Source organism: Microcaecilia unicolor, chromosome 1, assembly GCF_901765095.1.
Source record: "Microcaecilia unicolor chromosome 1, aMicUni1.1, whole genome shotgun sequence".
NCBI lineage: Eukaryota > Metazoa > Chordata > Amphibia > Gymnophiona > Siphonopidae > Microcaecilia > Microcaecilia unicolor.
This window is the reverse complement of record NC_044031.1, coordinates 186,222,543-186,240,842: the sequence shown is the minus strand read 5'-3', so window position 1 is coordinate 186,240,842 and position 18,300 is coordinate 186,222,543. Positions and strand designations below refer to the sequence as shown.

The following is an 18,300-nucleotide window of genomic DNA, read 5'->3' as shown; positions in this document are numbered from 1 at the left end:
CTATGATCTTTAAACTGTTAAAATATTACAAAGATATAATGGACCTGTTCAGGAATGAAGGCAAAATTGGATTTGTAGCAATAATGTTCTGTGGCCTATCTTGAAAAGTTGTGGGAAAACTTTAAAAAAAAATAGAAATAATTCAAATATATTAAATGAAATGCATTTTTGAACTGTAACTGGCATCCCTGTGGTACCCCACATTCTGGGTGCCACAGGGATCTCCAATATCATCTGGGTACCCAGATGATATTGGTACCAGTATCTCCAATATCATCTGGGTACCACGAAGCTGATATCTAGTATGACATCTTTACAATGTAGGATCTGGTTCTTAGGAATTCATTGAACCATGCTGCCACTGCGCCGCATATTCCCATGTTGTTGAGTAGGGTCATTAGTGTTGTGTGGTCTACTAGGTCGAATGAGCTTGACATGTCAAATTGTAGTAGTAATATGTTCTGTCCTAGGCATATAGTAAAATTAGTCCTTACCTTATAATTTTCTTTCCATTAGTCCCAACAGATCAATCCAGAGACGAGTGGGTTATATCCTCTTACCAGCAGGTAGAGATAGAGAGAACTTCAGAGATTTAGTATATGTGGACATGTGCAGCCACCTTAGTCTCAGTATTGTTGATACCAAAGCAGTGGAAGAAAAAGGAAATCCAACATGTAAGTCCTCTCCTGCCTGTATAAGACCCGTGTAGGTTCATCCTCCATCGCCACAGCAGGAGGGAAAGAACGCCAGAGTGGCATATTGTAGCATGCTGGTCCTCCACCTTTATTATAGGTAAGCCCTCTCATGCTGCTATAAAATCTGTGTAGGGTCATCCTCCACTGCCTCAGCGGGACGGAAAACGCTGGAGTGGAAAATTCCAGAATGCTGGTCCTCCACCGTTTTATTTTTTTATTTGTGTGTTTGTTTGATGGTTTCAAATAAATGACGAAACCTAATGGACCAGAGAGAGGAAGAGAACAGCCCCTCATACACAGGGAAAAATACTCATGTAAGAGCAGCAAAGGGCGGGCCTCTGGATTAATCTGTTGGGACTAATGGAAAGAAAATTATCAGGTAAGGAATAATTTTACCTTCCATAGCGTCTCACACATGAGTGAAATATACCAAAGCAGTCCTCAAATAGGGTGGGATCCCCGAAGCAGGCCTGAGACTCCAAGCATAAGTACATAAGTAATGCCATACTGAGAAAAGACCAAAGGTCCATCAAGCCCAGCATCCTGTTCCCGACAGCGGCCAATCCAGGTCAAGGGCACCTGGCAAGCTACCCAAACATGCAAACATTTTATACAAGTTATTCCCGAAATTGTGGATTTTTCCCAAGTCCATTTAGTAGCGGTCTATGGACTTGTCCTTTAGGAAAACATTCAACCCCTTTTAAACTCTGCCAAGCTAACTGACTTCACTACGTTCTCCGGCAACGAATTCCAGAGTTTAATTAGGCGTTGGGTGAAGAAACATTTTCTCCTATTTGTTTAAAATTTACTACACTGTAGTTTTATTGCATGCCCCCTAGTCCTAGTATTTTTGGAAAGCGTGAACAGACGCTTCACAACTACCTGTTTAACTCCACTCATTATTTTATAGACCTCTATCATATCTCCCTTCAGCCGCCTTCTCCAAGCTGAAGAGCCCTAGCCGCTTTAGCCTTTCCTCATAGGGAAGTTGTCCCATCCCCTTTATCATTTTCGTCGCCCTTCTCTGCACCTTTTCTAATTCCACTATATCTTTTTTGAGATACGGCGACCAGAATTGAACACAATATTCGAGATGCAGTCACACCATGGAGCGATACAAAGGCATTATAACATCCTCATTTTTGTTTTCCATTCCTTTCCTAATCATATCTAGCATTCTATTTGCTTTCTTAGCCACAGCAGCACATTGAGCAGAAGGTTTCAACGTATCATCAACGATGACACCTAGATCCCTTTCTTGGTCCGTGACTCCTAAAGTGGAACCTTGCATGACATAGCTATAATTCGGGTTCCTCTTTCCCACATGCATCACTTTGCACTTGCACACATAAAACGTCATCAGCCATTTAGACGCCCAGTCTCCCAATCTCGTAAGGTCCTCTTGTAATTTTTCACAATCCTCTTGTGATTTAACCACTTTGAATAACTTTGTGTCATCAGCAAATTTAATTACCTCACTAGTTACTCCCATCTCTAGGTCATTTATAAATATGTTAAAAAGCAGCGGTCCGAGCACAGACCCCTGGGGAACCCCAATAACTACCCTTCTCCTTTGAGAATACTGACCATTTAACCCTACTCTCTGTTTTCCATCTTTTAACCAGTTTTTAATCCACAATAGAACACTACCTCCTATCCCATGACTCTCCAATTTCCTCTGGAGTCTTTCATGAGGTACTTTGTCAAACGCCTTCTGAAAATCCAGATACATAATATCAACTGGCTCACCTTTATCCACATGTTTGTTCAATGTGTCTATGTTCAACATCTCTCCATTCCCCTACAAGGTGTTCAGCATTTTCCTTTATATTCCTCACCATTCATGCTGTAGCACAAGCATGTCGGTCAGCTTGCTGGCATATCATCTCTCACACTCAGCATAAGGCCTTGAGCATCTGTACATGCTCAAGGCCCATGTGCTACTCCCTCTACATCCTATTTCTGAAGACCTGGTGGGGCTTGAAAATGAGCAGAAGGCTCAAAGCCCTGTTCCTGGCACGAGTTTTGTCAGCAAGTTGACTGAAAAGCTAGTACTTCTGCAGAAAAGAAGGGAAGCTGTTGAACACTTGGAAGGGGGGGATTAGGAGGAAAAGAGAAACTGGACATTACAGGGAGGAGGAAATAAGGAGGGAGATGATGGACACTATGGGGGAGGAGATAGGAAAGGACAGGGATGCTGGAGACTATGGAGGGGGGAGATAGGGAATGAGAGTGATGTTGGAGACTATGGAGGGGAGGGAGAAAGATGCTGGGCACTACGGTGGGAGGGAATAAGGAGGGAGGCAGGGAAGGAGAGAGATGCTGGACACTACAGGGGAGAGACAGGGAAGGAGAGAGATGCTGACACTATGGAGGGGAGGAGACAGGGAAGGATAAAGATGATAACACTATGGGGAGGGGAGGAGATAGAGAAGGAGATGCTGACAATATGGGGTGGGGAGGAGAGAGATGCTGACAGTATGGGGGCGGGGGAGGAGATAGGGAAGGAGAGAGATGTTGGCACTACGGGGGAGGGAATAAGGAGGGAGAGAGATGCTGGACACTACTGGGGGAGGTAGGGAAGGTGAGATGCTGGCACTACATCTCATAGCAGAAGAAAGGGAATGTTGATGCCCCTGTATAAGTCGTTGGTGAGGCCCCACCTGGAGTACTGTGTTCAGTTTTGGAGGCCATATCTTGTTAAGGATGTAAAAAGAATTGAAGCGGTGCAAAGAAAAGCTACGAGAATGGTATGGGATTTGCGTTACAAGACGTATGAGGAGATACTTTCTGAACTAAACATGTATACTCTGGAGGAAAGGAGAAGCAGGGGTGATATGATACAGACGTTCAAATATTTGAAAGGTATTAATCCGCAAACGAACCTTTTCCAGAGATGGGAAGGTGGTAGAACAAGAGGACATGAAATGAGATTGAAGGGGGGCAGACTCAAGAAAAATGTTAGGAAGCATTTTTTCACGGAGAGAGTAGTGGATGCTTGGAATGCTCTCCCGCAGGAGGTGGTGGAAATGAAAACGGTAACGGAATTCAAACATGGGTGAGATAAGCATAAAGGAATCCTGTGCAGAAGGAATGGATCCTCAGGAGCTTAGTCAAGATCAGGAGGCGGGGCTGGTGGTTGGGAGGCGGGGATAGTGCTGGGCAGACTTATATGGTCTGTGCCAGAGCCGGTGGTAGGAAGCGGGACTGGTGGTTGGGAGGCAGGGATAGTGCTGGGCAGACTTATACGGTCTGTGCCAGAGCCGGTGGTGGGAGGCAGGGATAGTGCTGGGCAGACTTATACGGTCTGTGCCAGAGCTGGTAGTGGGAGGCGGGGCTGGTGGTTGGGAGGCGGGGATAGTGCTGGGCAGACTTATACGGTCTGTGCCAGAGTCGGTGGTGGGAGGCGGGGATAGTGCTGGGCAGACTTATACGGTCTGTGCCAGAGCCGGTGGTGGGAGGCAGGGATAGTGCTGGGCAGACTTATACGGTCTGGGCCAGGGCTGGTAGTGGGAGGCGGGGCTGGTGGTTGGGAGGCGGGGATAGTGCTGGGCAGACTTATACGGTCTGTGCCAGAGCCAGTGGTTGGGAGGTGGGGTTGGTGGTTGGGAGGCGGGGATAGTGCTGGGCAGACTTATATGGTCTGTGCCCTGAAGAACACAGGTACAAATCAAAGTAGGGTATACACAAAATTAGCACATATGAGTTATCTTGTTGGGCAGACTGGATGGACCGTGCAGGTCTTTTTCTGCCGTCATCTACTATGTTACTACGGGGGGAGGGAATAAGAAAGAGATATGCTGGACATCACAAGGGGAGATAAAGAAGGAGAGATACTGACACTACAGAGGGGAGCAGATTGGGAAGGAGAGAGATAATGGACACCACAGGGGGAGGGGAAGAGATAGGGAAGGAGAGATACGCTGGACACCACAGGGGGAGGGGAAGAGATAGGGAAGGAGAAATACGCTGGACAGTACAGGGGAGACGGGGAAGAGAGACAGATGCCGACACTACGGCGGGGGGAGGGGACGGGGAAGGAGAAATGCCGACACTACGGGGGGGGGAGGAGACGGGGAAGGAGAGAGATGCCGACACTACGGGGGGGGAGGAGACGGGGAAGGAGAGAGATGCCGACACTACGGGGGGGGGTGGGGGGGGGGGGGGGAAGGAGACGGGGAAGGAGAGAGATGCCAACACTACGGGGGGGGGGGGGGGGGGGAGGAGACGGGGAAGGAGAGAGATACCGACACGACAGGGGAAAATATAGGAAAGGAGAGAGATGCCGACACTACGGGGGAAGAGATAGGGAAGGAGAGAGATGCCAACACTACAAGGTGAGGAGATAGGGAAGGAGAGATATGCCAACACTATAGGGGGAGGAGATAGGAAAGGAGAGAGATGCTAACAATATGGGGGGGGGGAGAGGAGGAGACAGGGAAGGAGAAATATGCTGACAATATGAGGGGAGATGGGGGGAGATATGCTAGACACCATGCTTATCTGAAGATTCAACTAGGGTGTCAGATACTCTTGAGCCGGATGTGATTATCATTGAAAAGCATTTTATTTCCATGGATTTAGAATAATAACTTTATTTGACCAGATATTTACTAAAATTTAAAATGAAAATCCTTGCTTTCTTGGAGGAAAAAGATAAGTCGCTTGCCTCAGAAATAAAAGAAAATGTATTGTGATTTTAATAAAAAATAACTTTTGCCCCTTTCACATTCCTGCCATCATGGAATTTGCAAACACTGTAGAAGTCCAAGGATTAAGATAGCTGGGCCTCCACAGATGCTCCTAAATTAAAAGGATAAAAACAGCTAGGTAAACATTACTGCTGCTCATTCTTTATTTTTCAAATAAGCTCTTTGGTAAAAAAGGTGATATTTTGTTTTAGCCTTATGAGATTTAGAAAGTGAAATGTAAATTCTGTTTTAATGATTTATTTTCCGTTTCTTACCTCAGTCTCCTGTGGTTCTTCCAAAGCACTAACAGTCTCTTTTGCAGAAATAGTGCCTAATTCCTCCTCTTCTACACCAACTGCTATATCAACAACATCTTTTGCAGCAATGTGATGGATTCCAAAGTCACGATACAACTGTAACAAGTCTGGAGGCTTTGGAATATTCAAACCTACATCATCCCATAGCTCAAAATCCTGGAGGAACATGAAAGCACATAATTACATTGACTTGGCTTTTTAGTCCCTTGATTTAGTTTCTAATTGCCAACTTCACCTTTTCCAATACACTCTTGCAACTATGATTTCCACAATGTCATTGGTGTGAGTACAAACCAATTCTAATGGAAACAAAGATTTATCAATAAAAGCCTATGTCAACAATCAAGTCTAAAGATATTTCAAGGTACAACAATTGTTTACTTATTGTTTACTAGAGATTAATACTTCAGAGTTACACAGATGGTACTGTTCTTCAAAAGCATGTGATATTCAGGAGGTAAATTAACACTATATTGGGCCCTAGGCATGTGTAGACCTCTACCAAACATCTCCATTTACTTTTTTCCCAATCCCCACCACTCCAAAAATCACATTCACTCTCATGGATTCCCCCTCCCCCGCTCCCCACGTCACCTCTCTAGAAGCGAAACTGAAAACCAAAGAGCAATATTTAAAAGCAATAGGTCCAATGTATAAAATCTAGAAAGATTTAAGTTTCAAAAATGATTCACAGGGAAGAAACCAGAAAATATTTTGCATTCTTTGGTGCATTTGAAAGAGTGGAGACAATTATAACACTTTCCCAAAAAATTTGTTCAGATAGCTATCTGGGTAGATTCTCCAGGCTGAAATTCCTTCCACTTAATATGCACATGGATAGCGAATGATATATACCTGTAGCAGGTGTTCTCCGAGGACAGCAGGCTGATTGTTCTCACGACTGGGTTGACGTCCACGGCAGCCCCCACCAACTGGAAATAAACTTTGCGGGCGGTCCCGCACGCAGGGCACGCCCACCGCGCATGCACGGCCGTCTTCCCGCCCGTGCGCGACCGTTCCCACTCAGTTGAATGACAAGCAAAAATGATCAAAAACGCAACTCCAAAGGGGAGGAGGGAGAATAGGTGAGAACAATCAGCCTGCTGTCCTCGGAGAACACCTGCTACAGGTATGTATCATTCGCTTTCTCCGAGGACAAGCAGGCTGCTTGTTCTCACGACTGGGGTTTCCCTAGCTCTCAGGCTCACTCAAAACAAGAACCCAGGTCAATAGAACCTCGCAACGGCGAGGGCATAACAGAAATTGACCTACGAAGAACAACTAACTGAGAGTGCAGCCTGAACAGAATAAATCGGGTCCTGGAGAGTGGAGTTGGATTCAAACCCCAAACAGATTCTGCAGCACCGACTGCCCGAACCGACTGTCACGTCGGGTATCCTGCTGGAGGCAGTAATGTGATGTGAATGTGTGGACCGAAGACCACGTCGCAGCCTTGCAAATTTCTTCAATAATGGCTGACTTCAAGTGGGCCACTGACGCTGCCATGGCTCTAACATTGTGAGCCGTGACATGACCCTCAAGAGCCAGCCCAGCCTGGGCGTAAGTGAAGGAAATTCAATCTGCTAGCCAATTGGAGATGGTGCGTTTCCAGACAGCGACCCCCTTCCTATTGGGGTCGAAAGAAATAAACAATTGGGCGGACTGTCTGGGGGCTGTGTCCGCTCCAGATAGGCCAACGCTCGCTTGCAGTCCAATGTGTGCAACTCACGTTCAGCAGGGCGGGTATGCGGTCTGGGAAAGAATGTTGGCAAGACAATTGACTGGTTAAGATGGAACTCCAACACCACCTTTGGCAGGAACTTAGGGTGAGTGCGGAGTACTACTCTGTTATGATGAAATTTGGTATAAGGAGCATGAGCTACCAGGGCTTGAAGCTCACTGACTCTACGAGCTGAAGTAACTGCCACCAAGAAAATGACCTTCCAGGTCAAGTACTTCAGATGGCAAGAATTCAGTGGCTCAAAAGGAGGCTTCATCAGCTGGGTGAGGACGACGTTGAGATCCCATGACACTGCAGGAGGCTTGACAGGGGGCCTTGACAAAAGCAAGCCTCTCATAAATCAAACGACTAAAGGCTCTCCAGAGATGGCTTTACCCTCTACACGATGATGGTAAGCACTAATCGCACTGAGGTGATTCCTTACTGAGTTGGTCTTGAGACCAGACTCTGATAAGTGCAGAAGGTATTCAAGCAGGTTCTGTGCAGGACAAGAACGAGGTTCTAGGGCCTTGCTCTCACACCAAATGACAAACCTCCTCCACTTGAAAAAGCAACTCTTTTTAGTGGAATACTTTCTAGAGGCAAGCAAGACGCGGGAGACACCCTCAGACAAACCCAACGAAGCAAAATCTACGCCCTCAACATCCAGGCCGTGAGAGCCAGAGACTGAAGGTTGGGGTGCAGAAGCGCTCCGTCGTTCTGGGAAATGAATCTCCACAGTTCTTCGGAGGACAACTCCAGAAGTAGAGGGAACCAGATGTGACGGGACCAAAAAGGCGCTATCAGAATCATGGTGCCGTGGTCTTGCTTGAGCTTCAGCAAGGTCTTCCCCACCAAAGGTATGGGAGGATAAGCATACAGGAGGCCGGTCCCCCAATGGAGGAGAAAGGCATCCGACGCCAGTCTGCCGTGCGCCTGTAGTGTGGAACAGAACAGAGGCAGCTTGTGGTTGGTCTGAGAGGCGAAAAGGTCCACCAAGGGGGTGCCCCACTCTTGGAAGATCTTGCGTACCACTCTGGAATGGAGCGACCACTCTTGTGGTTGCATGACTCTGCTCAGCCTGTCGGCCAGACTGTTGTTTACGCCTGCCAGGTATGTGGCTTGGAGAAGCATGCCGAACTGGCAAGCCCAACGCCACATCCTGACGGCTTCCTGACACAGGGGGCGAGATCCGGTGCCCCCCTGCTTGTTGATATAATACATTGCAACCTGATTGTCTGTCCGAATTTGGATGATTTGGTAGGACAGCCGATCTCTGAAGGCCTTCAGTGCGTTCCAGACCGCTCGGAGCTCCAGGAGGTTGATCTGAAGATCTTGTTCCTGGAGGGACCACAGTCCCTGGGTGTGGAGCCCATCGACATGAGCTCCCCATCCCAGGTGAGATGCATCCGTCGTCAGCACCTTCGTGGGCTGCGGAATTTGGAATGGACGTCCCAGGGTCAAATTGGTCCGAACTGTCCACCAGTGCAGCGAATTGCGGCAACTGACGGACAGGCGGATGGCATCTTCTAGATTCCCGGTGGCCTGGCACCACTGGGAAGCTAGGGTCCACTGAGCAGATCTCATGTGAAGACGAGCCATGGGAGTCACATGAACCGTAGAGGCCATATGACCTAGGAGTCTCAACATCTGCCGAGCTGTGACCTGCTGAGACGCTCTGGTCTGGGAAGCGAGGGACAGGAAGTTGTGCGCCCTCGCTTCGGGAAGAAAGGCCTGAGCCGTCTGTGAATTCAGCAGAGCTCCTATGAATTCCAGAGATTGGACTGGCTGGAGATGGGACTTCGGGTAATTTATCACAAACCCCAGCTGCTCCAGAAGGTGAATAGTGCACGGCATGGACCGAAGAGCCCCTGCCTCTGAGGAGCTCTTGACCAGCCAATCGTCGAGATACGGGAACACGTGCACTCCCAGCTTGCGTAGATACGCTGCAGCCACCACAAGACACTTCGTGAACACCCATGGTGCAGAGGCGAGCCCAAACGGCAGCACACAATACTGAAAGTGCCGTGTCCCCAGACGGAATCCGAGATACTGTCCGTGAGCTGGCAGTATCGGGATGCGAGTGTAAGCGTCCTTTAAATCCAGGGAACATAGCCAATCGTTTTTCTGAATCATTGGTAGAAGGGTGCCCAAGGAAAGCATCCTGAACTTCTCTTTGACCAAATATCTATTCAGGCCTCTCAGGTCTAGGATGGGGCGCATCCCCCCTGTTTTCTTTTCCACAAGGAAGTACCTGGAATAGAATCCCTGCCCTTCCTGCCCGGGTGGTACGGGCTCGACCGCATTGGCGCTGAGAAGGGCGGAGAGTTCCTCTGCAAGTACCTGCTTGTGATGGGAGCTGAAGGATTGGGCTCCTGGTGGGCAATTTGGTGGAGTGGAGGCCAAATTCAGGGTGTATCCGCACCTCATTATTTGGAGAACCCACTGGTCGGAGGTTATCAGAGGCCACCTTTGGTGAAAAACCTTCAACCTCCCTCCGAACGGCAGGTCGTCCGGTACGGACACTTTGATGGCGGCTATGTTCCCATGGATCCAGTGAAAAGCCCGTCCCCGGCTTTTGCTGTGGAGGCGCAGGGGGCTGCTTAGGCGCACGCTGTTTATGGGAACGAGCGCGCTGGGACTGTCCCTGTGCCTGAGAAGGCCTTCGAGCCGGCTGGGTGTACCTACGCTTGCTGTAGGCGTAGGGTGCAGCCTGCCGGGCCCGGGAAAAATGTCCACCTGCAGAGGTGGACGCTGAAGGCGCCCGGTGGGAGAGCTTGTCGAGAGCGGTTTCCCGCTGGTGTAGTTGGTCCACCAACTGCTCGACCTTCTCGCCGAAAATGTTATCCCCCCGGCAAGGGACATCCGCCAGTCCCTGCTGGGTGCGGTTGTCCAGGTCAGAGGCAAGCAGCTAGGAGAGTCTGCGCATCACTATACCTTGGGCCGCAGCTCGGGATGCCACATCATAGGTGTCATAGATACCCCTGGACAGGAACTTTCTGCACGCCTTCAGCTGCCTGACCACCTCCTGAAAAGGCCTGGACTGCTCCGGAGGGAGCTTGTCGACCAGGTCCGCTAGTTGCCTCACATTGTTCCGCATGTGAATGCTCGTGTAGAGCTCGTATGACTGGATTCGGGTCACGAGCATGGAAGATTGGTAGGCCTTCCTCCCAAACGAGTCCAGAGTGCGAGACTCCTGCCCCGGGGGCGCAGAGGCGGTATCCCTCAAACTCTGTGCCCTCTGAGAGCAGAGTCCACGACCGTCGAGTCATGAGGCAATTGAGGCCGCATCAACTCTGGGTCAGAGTGGATCCTATATTGGGACTCCGCTTTCTTTGGGATGGTGGGGTTAGATAATGGTTTCAGCCAGTTCCGAAGCAGTGTCTCTTTGAGGACATTGTGCAACAGCACAGTGGAAGACTCTCTAGGTGGTGATGGATAGTCGAGGACCTCAAGCATCTCAGCCCTCGGCTCATCCACAGAGACCACGGGAAAGGGAATGCAAATAGACATATCCCTGACGAAGGAGGCAAAGGAAAGGCTCTCAGGGGGCGAGAGCTTCCTCTCCGGTGAAGGAGTGGGGTCGGAGGGAAGACCCACAGACTCCTCTGAGGAGAAATATCTGGGGTCCTCCTCCTCCCCCCACGAGGCCTCTTCCTCGGTGTCGGACATGAGCTCTTGAAGCTCAGACCTCAACCGGGCCCGTCTCGACTGCAAGGAACCATGTCCTCGGTGATGGCGTCGAGCGGTGGACTCCCGCGCCGGCGGGGATGAAGCTCCCTCCATCGACTCCACCTGCGTGGCGGTCGACACCGGTGCCGCAAGCGGCGTCGGCATCGGAGGCCGCGGCATCGGGCTAGAGCACGCCGGCGCCTCCATCAACGGCGCCGGGTGCGCAAGCACCCCCGGTGCCGGCAGAGCCTGGCACATCAGCCCTTCCAGGATCCCCGGAAGGATGGCTCGGAGGCACTCGTCCAGGCCCGCTGTCGGGAAAGGCAGGGGGGCCGGTGTGGGTGTCGGAAGCTGTTCGGGTCCAGGAGACGGTACCGAAGCACCTGCGTACTGGCGCAGCGACACCTCTTCAACCGAGAGGGAACGCTCCTCTCGGCACTGCCGCTTCCTCGGCGTCGAGTCCTCCCTCGAGGTGCCGGAGCTGGCAGTTCCATGCGCCATGGGCGACCGATGACGGTGCTTCTTGGTTTTCTTTCGGTGCCCGTCATCGGCGCTCGGTGGCAGAGATGAAGAGGAGGTAGAACCCCCCAGCCTCGAGGAATCGGATCCGACAGGGTTCGGTCCCGATGGCCCTGGGTAGAGGGAGTGGCCAGGGCCGACTTCCCACGCGGCCGCTCACCCCCGCCGTCACCGGCAGGCCAACGGTACCTGTACTCCTGGGGTCGGTGCCATAGTCGGCGCCGATTTCGTCGACATCAGTACCGAAGATCCGGCCGTCGACACCGATGTCGTCGAGGTCGACATCGAAGGGCCGGCGCAAGTTCCGAAAAGACGGTCCCGGAGAACTTGCCTCGCCACCTGTGTCTGCTTCCTAAAGCCGAGACACAAGGTGCACGCCTTGGTATTATGCTCCAGGCCGAGGCACTGGAGGCACCAAGCGTGGGTATCGGTTTGCGAGATCTGCCGGCCGCACCGACCACACTTCTTGAATCCGCTCAGGACCTTCGAGGATATCGACGGAAAAATCGCGTCGGCGAAGTCAAAGTCGTCGATAGTGGCGGTGAAATAGCACACCCGAAAAAGAAAAAGGCCGCAACGAGTTGAGAAAAAACCGCGGCTAGGCCGCGATCCGGTTTCCGGGGCTGACAGAGAGACAGACGATAACACGTCCCTCTCCAGCGTGGAATCGAAAAAAACTGAGCGGGAACGGTCGCGCACGGGCAGGAAGACGGCCGCGCATGCGCGGTGGGCGTGCCCTGCGTGCGGGACCGCCCGCGAAGTTTTGTTCCGGTTGGTGGGGGCTGCCGTGGACGTCAACTCAGTCGTAAGAACAAGCAGCCTGCTTGTCCTCGGAGAAACATTTGTACTGGTGGACCTCTCCAGTACAGATTTTCTAATGAAATCTATTTTTTTTTTAAAATTCTTTATTTGTACAGAAACAAAAACACCGCGATTAACAACAATAAACTGTGTAGAATCACAACATTTTCCTTTTTTTTTCAACCCTCATAAATCTATTTATACAGCACTGTCCTCATTAGAGAAAGAGATCAACATAAACAAAAGGAAATAAAATACAGACAACACACTTCTGGTGTTGTTCTGCTGCCTACTGAGCATGCACGTGGGCCAGTGGCAACTCAGATAAAATTTTGGGCCCACCCAATACTGGCTCAGGCTCACTCTATAACAGCCATTTGCTTACACCATTGTTTGTACAAAAAGAACCCTTCATCCTTCCTCAGCAAGTCTCATAAAAGTTTTGTTTAACTTTGCTTGATCTGCATGCAACCAACTGAATGGTACACAGAAGTTAATCTCAAATCATCAACCTCTCTACCATGCCCTGATGTTAAATTTACCCAGTCAATTTCGGGGTAATTGAAATCACCCATTATTATCGTGTTGCCCCATTTGTCAGCCTCCCTAATTTCTGATAACATTTCTACATCTGTCTGTACATCCTTGACAGGCGGATGATAGTATACTCCTATCACTATCATTTTCCCCTTTACACATGAAATTTCAATCTATAGGGATTCTAAGATGTGATTTGTTTCCTGATGATTTTTCAATTTATTTGATTCAAGGCCCTCCTTAACATACAATGCTTCCCCCTCTACTAATCTGATCCACCCTATCACTACAATATAATTTGTACCATGGTATGACAATGCCCCACTGGTTATTCTCCTTCCACCAGGTCTCAGAGATGTCTATTATATCTCATTTTTCATTTAGTGCAATATATTCAAACTCTCCCATCTTATTTCTTATGCTTCTGGCTGCTGACATACTAGTTGAGTGAGAAATGGGGAAATACAATTCTGTCCCTGGGATCGGTAGCATAGACTCTTGCTACTATTTGGGATTCTGCCAGGTACTTGTGAACTGTATTGGCCACTGCTGGAAGCAGGAAACAGGGCTAAATGGTCCATTGGTCTGACCCAGTATGGCTATTCTTATGGGCGAAGGAACATCGCCGGCGCACCAACCTCCACCCCCCCATCCCCGACGTCGTCGCCGCTCCCGGCCCCCTCCGTATTGGGCCCCCTGCAATGACATGACAGCACCTCTCACCTCCATATGGAAGCTCTGCAGGCAGCAGCAGAGAGATCTGCTGCTGCCTGCAGCGCTTTCACATGGAGGTGAGAGGCGCTCTCATGTCACTGCAGGGGGCCCGGCACGGAGGGGGGAGGGAGCAGTGGCGAGGAGGGTAGCTAGACATGGAGGGAGAGCAGGGGGGAGAGAGGAGGGTAGCTGGACATGGAGGGAGAGCATGGGGGGAGAGAGGAGGGTTGCTGGACATGGGGAGAGAGCAGGGCAGAGAGGAGGGTTGCTGGACATGGGGGGAGGGCAGGGGAGAGAGGAGAGTTGCTGGACAGGGGGGGAGGGCAGGGGAGAGAGGAGGGTTGCTGGACGGGGGGGGAGGGCAGGGGAGAGAGCAGGGTGGGGGGGAGGCCAAGGGAGAGAGCAGGGTTGCTGGACATGGATCGATGGAGGGGAGGGGAGGGCAGGGGGAGAGGAGGGTTGCTGGACATGGGGGGAGAGCATGGGAGAGAGCAGGGTTGGTGGACAAGGGGGAGCCAAGGAAAAGAGGAGGGTTGCTGGATATGGGGGGAGGGCAGGGGAGAGGATGGTTGGTGGACGGGGGGAGGCCAGGGGATACATGAGGGCTGCTGGACATGGGGGGGGGGCAGGGGAGAGAGCAGGGTTGCTGGACATGGATCGGGGGAGGGGAGGGCAGGGGAGAGAGGAGGTTTGCTGGACATGGATGGATGGAGGTGAGATTTATTACATTTTGCAAAACACAAATCTCACCCGTTTTAACGGGCTTAACGGCTAGTATCACATAAGGAAAGCCATGGATGATATGTCTGTGGGGGCTTAAAGACCACTGCTGCAAAATCTAAAGACTCAATTTTGATAAAACAAGACCGGCTGGGTCACCAAGCAATGAAATATTAACGAGAGAGAGAGAGAGAGAGAGAGAGAGAAGATGCTGTTTGAAAGCAAGATGGAGAGAGAGAGGGGCAGACGCTGGTTGGAAGCGAGGTGGAGTGAGATAGAAGAGCAGATGCTGGTTGGAAGAGAGAGAGAGAGAGAGACCCCAATGCCTGGCAAGATGAATTTTAAGAAAAAATGATTAAACACACCAGGTCTGCAGAAAAACAAAGACTTAAGAGGACATGCACAATACCACAAGGCAGGAAGAGCATGTGTGGTGGTATGTCTGAAAAGTTTGTAGAACATGTTCCTAATCAGGAGAAGCTTATCCTCAAGGGCTTCCTTTAGAGAAATGCCACCACATATGTACCCTTACTTCCTGCCTTGTGGTGGTATTTGAAACTAGAAGATATCCCTTCTGAAATCAGAGTTTATACATACTAGAGGTTTTTCACGTAAGTAGAAGATCTTCCTCCTAGCCAGCCCATCTGGTACAGTAATTGTTTTAAAGTGTCCCAGTTTATTTGAGCCAAGTTTCTAACAAAGACCTTTGAAAGGGTCTCTATGTTAATCCGAGGAAAATAAAATAATTACCTTTTGTCTAATTGTTTCTTCTTCTACATCTAACATTTTTGTCAGCTTGAGGATCAAATACATTTCTTTCCAACGGAATAGTTAGAAGATGTACTTTGAAAGAATAGTTGACTGGCATGTCTGGCAGAAACATTTAAAAGATAGTGGCACAGTGGACATTTTTTTTTTCAAATCCTGATTTGTCTGTTTCAGCACTAGAACATCAAAGCACTAGAAGTATATATAGAAAAAATAATCTATTGTAAAACTCTACCAAACGTTTTCATGAGCGTTGATTCTACATTATGATATTGGACTCAACAGATTTCAGGGCATAGTTATGAATGTGGGCTACTGTTAGGTTGTGTTATTTTACCACCAGCTCATGCTATTTTAGCACATGTCCCATTTTATAAAATAAGACCTAATTACTAGGGTTAACAGTAAAACAGCTTAATGGAAGCCCACATTGATAACTTCCCCCCTTAGTCTATAGAAATGCTTGTACATCTAGAAATGTAAATAACTACATACATTAGAAGAAACTAACCAATTTTCAAAGGTCTTTTTTGAAATGTAATTTTATTTCATATTCGTTTAGGAACTGTGCATGTTCTGTCAAGAGTGATTTAATTTTTTGAATCATATTTAGTAAAGCTCAACAAATACGTAGACATTTTCCTTTGCCCCAGGTACCCAACAGATGAGCCACTTCACATTCCTTTTGTCTACTACTTATTAAATTAGTACAATTTACTTAGTCTAAAAATATTATACTTGAGCCAATCCCCATCTGACTAGCTTATATTATCACAGGAATCAAACCTAATAGTTACTGGAAAATCACTGTTATTATAGGTTTGTTTGTTTACTTAGTCCAACATTTGAGTGGTTTGCTTACTTTCTATAGATTTTATTTTGTCATGCCTACTTGCTGGGTCTAATATACTTAAGAATTGTAAGACAGTGTTTCCCAAGTCCGGTCCTGGAGTACTCCTTGCCAGTTCGTCTCAAGGATTGCAAGCGCTACTTAAACTCAAGCTAAAGATAAAATGATGTACCAGGAAAAGCACTAAAAAAATTTAGATTTACTCCAGTCCAGTGTCATGGTTCAGGTCACACTGGTCTGCACTGTAGCACATGGGGAACTAGATTTGGCTTGGGTGCACTGAGACAGTGATGTGTTCAGGCCATAAAGTGAGAGAAAAAGACAGCTGTCAGTACAGTGGCGGTGTGATTCCTTATCACCACAGGATAATTTTCTGGGGTGAGGCAGGTCAGCAGCATTGGTGGCATTGGTGAAGTTATCAGGAAATACAATACATTTTTAAAAACAGGTGTTGATACTACTTCTTAAAGTGTTTTAGTTCTACATAATCACAAAGTTTTCCTTTAAAAGTAAGTAGCAGACTCCAAAACTGTACACTATCCCAACTGCACATTTTGAGTATTCAAGCACATATTTCTTTTTTGTTGTATGCTATTTTCTATAACAGCTTTTTTCAACTGGTGTGCCGTGGATGCTCCCCAGGTGTGCTGCAAACTCCACTAAGTCCCCCCCCTCCCCCCCAAAAGCGAATGCTACATACCTGTAGAAGGTATTCTCCGAGGACAGCAGGCTGATTGTTCTCACTGATGGGTGACGTCCACGGCAGCCCCTCCAATCGGAAACTTCACTAGCAAAGTCCTTTGCTAGTCCTCGCGCGCCCGCGCGCACCGCGCATGCGCGGCCGTCTTCCCGCCCGAAACCGGCTCGAGCCGGCCAGTCCAGTATGTAGCAAGACAATACACTTCAAGGGAAGACTCAACTCCAAAGGGGAGGCGGGCGGGTTTGTGAGAACAATCAGCCTGCTGTCCTCGAAGAATACCTTCTACAGGTATGTAGCATTCGCTTTCTCCGAGGACAAGCAGGCTGCTTGTTCTCACTGATGGGGTATCCCTAGCCCCCAGGCTCACTCAAAACAACAACCATGGTCAATTGGGCCTCGCAACGGCGAGGACATAACTGAGATTGACCTAAAAAATTTACCAACTAACTGAGAGTGTAGCCTGGAACAGAACAAACAGGGCCCTCGGGGGGTGGAGTTGGATCCTAAAGCCCAAACAGGTTCTGAAGAACTGACTGCCCGAACCGACTGTCGCGTCGGGTATCCTGCTGCAGGCAGTAATGAGATGTGAATGTGTGGACAGATGACCACGTCGCAGCTTTGCAAATTTCTTCAATGAAGGCTGACTTCAAGTGGGCTACCGACGCAGCCATGGCTCTAACATTATGAGCCGTGACATGACCCTCAAGAGCCAGCCCCGCCTGGGCGTAAGTGAAGGAAATGCAATCTGCTAGCCAATTGGATATGGTGCGTTTTCCTACAGCCACTCCCCTCCTATTGGGATCAAAAGAAACAAACAATTGGGCGGACTGTCTGTGGGGCTGTGTCCGCTCCAAATAGAAGGCCAATGCTCTCTTGCAGTCCAATGTGTGCAGCTGACGTTCAGCAGGGCAGGAATGTGGACGGGGAAAGAATGTTGGCAAGACAATTGACTGGTTCAGATGGAACTCCGACACGACCTTTGGCAGGAACTTAGGGTGAGTGCGGAGGACTACTCTGTTATGATGAAATTTGGTGTAAGGGGCCTGGGCTACCAGGGCCTGAAGCTCACTGACTCTACGAGCTGAAGTAACTGCCACCAAGAAAATGACCTTCCAGGTCAAGTACTTCAGATGGCAGGAATTCAGTGGCTCAAAAGGAGGTTTCATCAGCTGGGTGAGAACGACATTGAGATCCCATGACACTGTAGGAGGCTTGACAGGGGGCTTTGACAAAAGCAAACCTCTCATGAAGCGAACAACTAAAGGCTGTCCTGAGATCGGCTTACCTTCCACATGGTAATGGTATGCACTGATTGCACTAAGGTGAACTCTTACAGAGTTGGTCTTGAGACCAGACTCAGATAAGCGCAGAAGGTATTCAAGCAGGGTCTGTGTAGGACAAGAGCGAGGATCTAGGGCCTTGCTGTCACACCAGACGGCAAACCTCCTCCAATGGAAGAAGTAACTTCTCTTAGTGGAGTCTTTCCTGGAAGCAAGCAAGATGCGGGAGACACCCTCTGACAGACCCAAAGAGGCGAAGTCTACGCTCTCAACATCCAGGCCGTGAGAGCCAGGGACCGGAGGTTGGGATGCAGAA

The 18,300-nt window shown here is 49.2% G+C and overlaps 1 protein-coding gene across 2 annotated transcripts in view; it reads right to left on the bottom strand.

Moving 5' to 3' along the window:
• The window catches only part of RELCH (RAB11 binding and LisH domain, coiled-coil and HEAT repeat containing), a 447,561-nt gene that overhangs the window by 336,599 nt on the left and 92,662 nt on the right, over nt 1-18,300 (bottom strand). For both annotated transcript variants that reach the window (XM_030203226.1, XM_030203234.1), the window contains exon 6: nt 5,662-5,859. In XM_030203226.1, the coding sequence (XP_030059086.1) occupies nt 5,662-5,859 (198 nt within the window). The remainder of the gene's footprint in view (nt 1-5,661; nt 5,860-18,300) is intronic.